Genomic DNA, 7,509 nt, shown 5'->3' with positions numbered 1-7,509 from the left:
GGTAATTTTGCTTCTTATGATGGCTAGAGACTCTATATTAGCCTCTACCAGGCAGACTCTCTCATTGTGTATACACGAGAACCAGGCCTTCCTAGCTGACCTTCCAGTGAGGTCTAAGAGGCTGTAAATTTCACGAGAGAAAATGGCTCATCCTTCTCTCATTGAGCCGCTGGTTGATTCTAAGTGACAGAGAAGCATCCCTCGAGCGTTAGAAGCGCAGTTTCCCACAGACTCTGCCACCATCGCTCCCTTTCAGGTGAGTCAGAATGTCAGCTATGAGTCAAATCTGTAAAACGATGCACTGTCCCTTTCAGTGTGTCCAGTTAGGCTCCACTGAAGAGTCTTGACCTAGACAGAGTTCATTTCCTCTTCACGTGCCTTCTTGGGCTCTGGTGGTGAAGTGTCCACTAGACCATAGCTCCCTACTCACAGGTTTCTAACGTTGATCCACAGACTCTTCTAATTTAACTCTGGGTTGGTTGTTCTCTATCTGTCCCCCGGTTTATAAATTACTAAGACCTTCACAGATTGAGGGTCATTCCTGACTTCCACCTCGTTTTCCCCCCAACAGATTCGCAAGGAGTGCCACTTGGCCGGACAATCCAGCATGTTCTCTGATAAAAGAAATGGGCTTTATCACGCAGGCTGAGGGACAGCAGAGTGGACACCCCCCTTGGCTGAGGCAAGAGACCTTCAGCCACTGTCAATCATCAGCCTTCTTTGAGAGAGTTGTTGAACTGACTAGTGATCAAGGGGCTTGAGGGAAAAGCATGGAGTAGGATTTTTTCCCCTTTGTCTCTAATGACAAAATAAAATGGATCACGGAGTTCTTGGAAATCTGGAGCCTGAGTGCCCAAGACCACCTGTGAGGATTGCAGGCCTTTCTTTTGGGAAGGACTAGGGTTTTTTTGTTTTGTTTTGTCTTTGTTTTTTGGGGGTGTGTGTGTGTGTGTGTGTGTGTGTGAAAAATTTGTATTTATAATTAGCCAGCTGGACTCAGTTTAGATGATCCCAATTTTGTTGGCAACATCCAAAGCATCATAGTCAGGAGCAAGTCAAACACAGGCCTCCTCCTCTCCATCAGACCTAATCAAAGTGTTGACCTTAACCACGTCAATGCAGAGAGCTTCTTTACAGCTGGTTTGATCTGGTGCTTGTTGGCCTTGACATCCACAATGAACACAAGTGTGTTGTTGTCTTCTGTCTTCTTCATGGCTGACTCGGTGGTCAGAGGAAACTTGATGATGGCATAGTGGTCAAGCTTGTTTCTCCTGGGGGCGCTCTTCAGGGGGTATTTGGGCTGCCTTCAGAGTCTCAGCGTCTTAGGCCGCCGGAAGGTGGGTGACGTGCAGATATTTTTTTTTTTGGCTGTGGATGCCCTTCAGGACGCCTTCTTGCCCTTTAATGCCTTTGCTTTGGCTTCAGTTTTGGGAGGGGTGGGAGCTTCATTCTTCGCTTTCGGTGCCATCTTCACAGAAAGGCAGAAAGGACCCGTTTTAAGCCACAGAAAAACTACCTCAGATTAATAGGTGACATGATCTAGCTTTGCTTCTGGGGCCTTTGATTTTGATATTTTATTAATGCCTCTTCTGACTGCTTTAAATATTTTAACTAATGGTTTATTTAACTCTACTTGCCAGGGCTTTAATGATTGAAATAATAGGTGCCATCTCAAACTGCCTGTTTGCTGATGCATCTCCATTCCTTCTCCATGTAGCCATCTATAAAAATGGCAGCTTTTAGAGAGTGTGGCCTGTGACTAGGGTCAGATCCCTTGTCCAGAGTTGTGAGTAGCCATAACCTTGGCTGAACTGAGCTCCAACAATTGCCTGGGATAAGCCATTTTCTCTGACCCACCTTCATTTTCCTCATCTATAAGGTGGAATGTTGTTGTTGTTGTTGTTGCTGCTGTTATGTGCCATTGAGTCACCTGAGACTCATAGCGAGCCTATGTACAACAGCCCTAAACCCTACTCTGTCCTGTGCCAATCTCACTGTCTCTGACACACCTACCCTCATTACCCCAGTCACTGAATCAATCCACCTCTCCTGCACTGTCCCTCCACCCTCCCAAGCACGACGTCCCTCTCCTAGGACTGGTCCCTCCTTGCAACATGTCCAAAGTGTGTCAGACGGAGCTTCAAAATCCTTGCCTCCAAGGAGAAGTTTGATTTAACCCTCTCAAAGAGAAACCTGTTTGTTTTCTTAGCAGTCCAAAGTATATTCAATGATCTTCTCCAGCACCACAGCTCAAAGGCATCAATTCTCATTCTATCCTCCCTGGTCATTGCCCAGCTCTCTGATGCATAGCAAGTGATTGCAAAGACCATGAGCTGTATCAGGCACACCTTATTCTCCAGAGTGACACCCTTGCTCTCAGTACTCTGGAGAGGGTGGAAGACTAATCATGAGCGCACTTGCGCGCACGCTCACACACACACACACACACACACACACACACACACACCCTGTATTACTCTTGAGAGCACCAGCTTCCTGAGATCAAAGACATAAAAGTTCAAAACCCTTATCATATTTTCTGACTTAATGTGACACTCAGAATTAGAAGGAGTGGTCTTAGAACGTCCACACAGGCTGGGATTGAGCCAGTCCTCGTAGGACTGTCCACAGGACATCAAGTTGATGCCTGACTGAGGTGTTCAAACCAGCTTTGAGGCAGCAAGAGGCTTCCAGCAGTTAAGCCATCCGTAACAATTGTGTCTCCAAGAAGACCCTGGAGTCTTCTTATGCCCTGGAGGCATAAGGAGAAGAAAAACTCAGGGATGCTTAGTTTAACATCTCTTTTCTCTTTGCTTACCCTTCCAACTCATACCTCACTTTCCTCTTTAACGGATTCCTTTCCCATCTGGACTGGAAGTCCTATGTCTGTCTCAATTTGCAGTCGTGCAAACCACACGGCATTTCTCTGAGAGGTCAGGTTTTCATGCATGCCAAACAAGAATGTTCTTCAGCATCACATGCTTTCTAGGGCTTCTAATACCCCACCCCCACTCCACAACCACCTTCCTCCCAGACCTCAGTCTAGAGAGATGGGTTTTCCATTCCCTACCAGGATCACACAGTGAGATGATAATCACCAGGTCATCTGAGGTGAGATGGTCTGCTGAAGACTGTCTGTCTGCACGACTCTAGGCTTTTAAGCCACTACCAGAAGACGATCATATCCAAAAACATTTGGAACAATATGTCAACAGAGAACTGCCAGGTGTGCAGGCTGGATTTAGAAGAGGTCATGGTACTAGGGATATTATAACTAATGTAAAATGGATCTTGGCAGAAAGCAAAGAATACCAGAAGAATATCTATCTGTGCTTCATTGACTATGCAAAGGCTTTTGACTGTGTGGATCACAATAAGCTGTGGCTGACTCTGAAAAGAATGGGAATCCCAGAACATTTGATCGTGCTAATGCGAAACCTACACTTGGACCAATAGGCAGTCATCAGAACAGAGCAGGGAGACACCGGATGGTTCAAAATCAAGAAAGGGGTCATTCAGGAATGTATTTTGTCTCCATACCTTTTCAATCTGTATGCAGAACAGATCATCCGAGACGCTGGGCTGTAGGAGGAGGAATGTGGCACTAGGATTGGTGGAAGAATCATCAACAACCTGCGTTATGCAGATGACACAACCCTGCTTGCTGAAACTGAGGAGGACCTGAAGTGCTTGCTACAGAAGGTCAAGGACTTCAGTCTTCAATATGGATTGAAGCTCAATATCAAGAAAACAAAGATTCTCGCCACTGGGCCAATTGGCAGCATCAGTATGGATGGTGAAGAGATTGAAATACTTAACAGTTTTAGTTTGCTTGGCTCCACAGTCAACACTCTTGGTAACAGCATCCAGGAAATCAAGAGACAAATTGCATTGGCAAACTCAGCTGTGAGGGACCTCTCAAGAGGACTGAAGAGCAATGATGTCAGGCTGGAGACTAAGGTGCGCCTGATCCAGGCTACAGTCTTTGCAATTACATGCTATGCATCAGAGAGTTGGACAGTGAATAGGGATAATAGAAAGAGAATTGACGCCTTTGAGCTGTGGTGCTGGAGAAAAGTGTATACCATGGACTGCTAGGAGAACAAACAGGTTTGTCCTGGAGAGGGTGAAGCCAGAATGTTCCCTGAAGTCAAGGATTCTGAAGCTTCGTCTGACATACTTTGGGCCTTTTGCAAGGAGGGACTGGTCCTTGGAGAGGGACATCATGTTTGGGAGAGTGGAGGGACGGCGCAGGAGAGGAAGACCCTCGATGAGATGGATCGATTCTGTGAGTGGAGTGGTGGGAATGAGTGTGTTTGAGACAGCGAGGTTGGCACAGGATAGAATGGTGTTTAGGGCTCTTGTACATAGGATCGCTATGAGTCGCAAAAGACTCGATGGCACATAACAACAAACGAGAAGACGAGACTAGCACTTGTATTTTCTCACTCAGGGGCCCCTTTAAAGAACTTTTAGTAATATTTTCCCCCCAACAAGAACTACATTCAGTTGGGTAAGAAAAAGCAGACCCCCATGAAATTGATCTATAATCTGCATGTGCCCAGGTGGCTACTACTACAGTTGTTGCTATGAGCCATCAAGTCAACTGCAAATCTTCACAACAGAGCTGAACCTGCTCCTATCCTGTGCCATCCTTACCATCTCTGATACACTTGAACTTGAACCTGTGTTACGGTCATCACATCAGTCAATCTTGTTGAAGATCTTATTCTATGCTGACTTTCCACCTTTCCAAACAAGATGTCCTTCTCTAAGGATTGATCCCTTCTAACAATCTACCTGAAATGTGTGAGATAAAACCTTACCATCTTTGCTTCCAAGGAGCACCCTGGCCACACTTTCTCAAAGATACCTTTGTTTGTTCTTTTGGCAGTCCATGATATTCACACTCTTCTTCAACACCACAACTCAAAGGCATCGATTCTTCTGCCATCCTTAGTCATCATCTAATCTTCAGACGCATAATAAGTGATCAAAAATACTAGGACTAGTACAGTTGTTGTTGTTGTTAGATGCTATCGAGTCAAGTACAACTCATAGCTACCCTTTGAACAACACATCTGAATCCTGTCCTATCCTGTGCCATCCTTATACTTCCTGACACATTAAAGCCCATTTCTGCAGTTATCATGTCAGTCTACACGGTTGAGGGTCTTCCTCTCCTTCGCCAATCCTCTGTCTTTCTGAACATCAAGTCCCTCTCTGAGGAATAGCCCCTTCTAGCAACATGTCCAAAGTATTTGAAGCAAAATTTTATCTTCTTTGCCTCCAAAGTGCAACAGTGCACTCTGGTGCACTTTCTCCAAGACATCTCTGTTTGTTTTTTCGGCAGTCCATGGGATGTTCAGCACTCTTCTCCAACATTACAGCTCAAATGCATCAATTCTTCTCCTGTCATCCTTATTCACTGTTCAGCTCTCAGAGGCAAAGCAAGTGACTGAAGACCATGGCCTGAATCAGACACATCTTAGTTTGAAGATGAATCAGACTGCCTCTTGTTGAAGCACTTAGATTCTGAGAGGTAGGTCATTTTCATTTGAATAACAGTCAGTTGAGTGCTGTTGGGTCTTTTTTATTTAATAAACAGTCAGTTGTGGGTTGTTTGATCTTTTTATTTAATTAAGTCAATGGTGGGCATCAAGTCTTTTATTTGAGCCAATTAGGCCTTGGTGGGTGGGCCTTTGTGATTAGAAGTTGGTTGGAGCCTGCCTGAGAGCTTCTTATTTGAAAGAGTTGGATTCTGGAAAGTGAAAACTAATTTCTATTGTTGTTTACCATCGAGTTGGAACCAACCTCCAGCAGAACCTCCAGCGGGTTTTCAGACACAATTAATCCTATGGGAGGAGATTGTCCATCCTTTTCCTGCAGAGCAGCTGGTGGTGGCCTCAAACTGTGGGCCTTTGGGATTACAGCTTAACTTCTTGCCATGAGGCCAAACTAATTGTCTGTTTGTTGTGTTTAGGGAAAACATTGTTCTAATTGGTACAGCACTTGTCTGTCAGTTTGCTGTAGTGAGATAATAGGTCCGTTGCTGTGATGATACTGAAAGCTGTACCACTGGTGTGTCAAATGCTACAAGGGTGGCCATTGCAATAGATTTCCTTTATTGAGCTCTTGCTATATTTTAAGTATTTGTCCAGAACTTTAACCTTTATTGTCTGATTTGACCCAATGGTTTCAAGTCAGTTCTGACTCATTGTGCCCTTCTATCTAGTTTCTAAGACTATGAAGAGATTATTCATCTTTCTCCCAAGAAGTGGCCAATGGGTTTTAACTGCTGACCTTTCTGCTATAAGCACAATCTGCAACACAACCTGCCAATAGAACTCCTTATTATCTCATTTAGTACCTAGATCACCTATTGTCCAAGATTTTTTTTAAGAGAAGCTCATGATGCTGAAATAGGCATTCCTGAAGAGAGGGACAACATTAATCCTGTTATGTGGGTACACAGTATATCTTTGTTCTCAAGAAAATAGATATTATTCCCACTTGACAATGAAAATGAGTATAAATTAAGTGACCCACCCAAAGTGACAAAGCCAACCACTTACAAGGGCCTACACCCCAACTTTTCAATTAGTCCAGTTCTCTTTCCAAATATTATTTTGTGTTTCCTCTATTTACCTTCTATACTTTCTACTGCCCCTAATCTTTTTCTCCTTCCCCAGAGAGAAAAATGGTGGCTGAAAAGAGATCTCAGAACTATGACAGTAAAGACTGCATGGTTACAGAGGTAGTGAGTGATGTTTGGGAAGTCTCGTGACATTAGTCGCAAATAGACGTCCGATTCCCCCCAGCCTCCCCGTTGGAGTACCTTATGATTTCTGTAGAAGGGATCCAAGTCTTCCAGGGGCTTTCCTATGAGCTCACGGGGAATGTTACCATAGAGTTTAGGCAACTTCCTGGAGACTTTTAGGTCAAGCTGAGGTCGAAGCTCTGGTTCCGAGGCTCCCTTATCTTTGGACTTCTTTTTCTCTTTTTGGATGGCAATCCGTTTATCAATTGCATCCAGAGAGTCAGGGGTGAAGGGGCGGAAATTCCGCACATCTGGAAAGATGACCGAGTAGAACTTGTCGTCCATCTTCACCCTTGGGATTAAAACAAACAGTTCCTGAGAGATCTTCCTTAAGGTTGCTACCCTCACAGAAAGATATTGACACGGATTAACTTTTATCTCCCCAAAATACAGGTATTTAATAACACAGGGTGGAGGCTATGTAACCAGTCCTCATTATCTGATAAACCAAATAGTTTTAAGTGGAATGTAACACCCCTTAGGCCCATTACAGCTCTAGTCTGATGTAAAGGGCATTTACCTAGAATGTGGCCTACAATACCTTTTATCTCACTAGAGATAAAGGGAAGGAAAATGAACTAAGGATGAGTGAGGGGAATGAGAAACCTCAGTAATACCAAGAAAGACTCACCAGGAACAGAGTGAATCTTTTTGGGCTTAGGTCTCTGAAAGAAATCTCTTTGACATTG

The 7,509-nt window shown here is 44.3% G+C and overlaps 1 protein-coding gene across 1 annotated transcript in view; it reads right to left on the bottom strand.

The window, feature by feature from the left end:
- The window catches only part of SCN11A (sodium channel, voltage-gated, type XI, alpha subunit), a 93,532-nt gene extending 86,427 nt beyond the window's left edge, over positions 1-7,105 (bottom strand). Inside the window, exon 1 of the mRNA XM_006890647.1 lies at positions 6,839-7,105. Coding sequence (XP_006890709.1) covers positions 6,839-7,105 — 267 coding nt within the window. The remainder of the gene's footprint in view (positions 1-6,838) is intronic.
- Positions 7,106-7,509: the final 404 nt, after the last annotated feature.

The sequence above is a fragment of the Elephantulus edwardii genome, unplaced genomic scaffold (genome assembly GCF_000299155.1).
Source record: "Elephantulus edwardii isolate Elephantulus edwardi_28Jun2011 unplaced genomic scaffold, EleEdw1.0 scaffold00091, whole genome shotgun sequence".
In the NCBI taxonomy this organism is placed as follows: Eukaryota; Metazoa; Chordata; class Mammalia; order Macroscelidea; family Macroscelididae; genus Elephantulus; species Elephantulus edwardii.
This window is presented reverse-complemented; position numbering and strand designations above follow the sequence as displayed.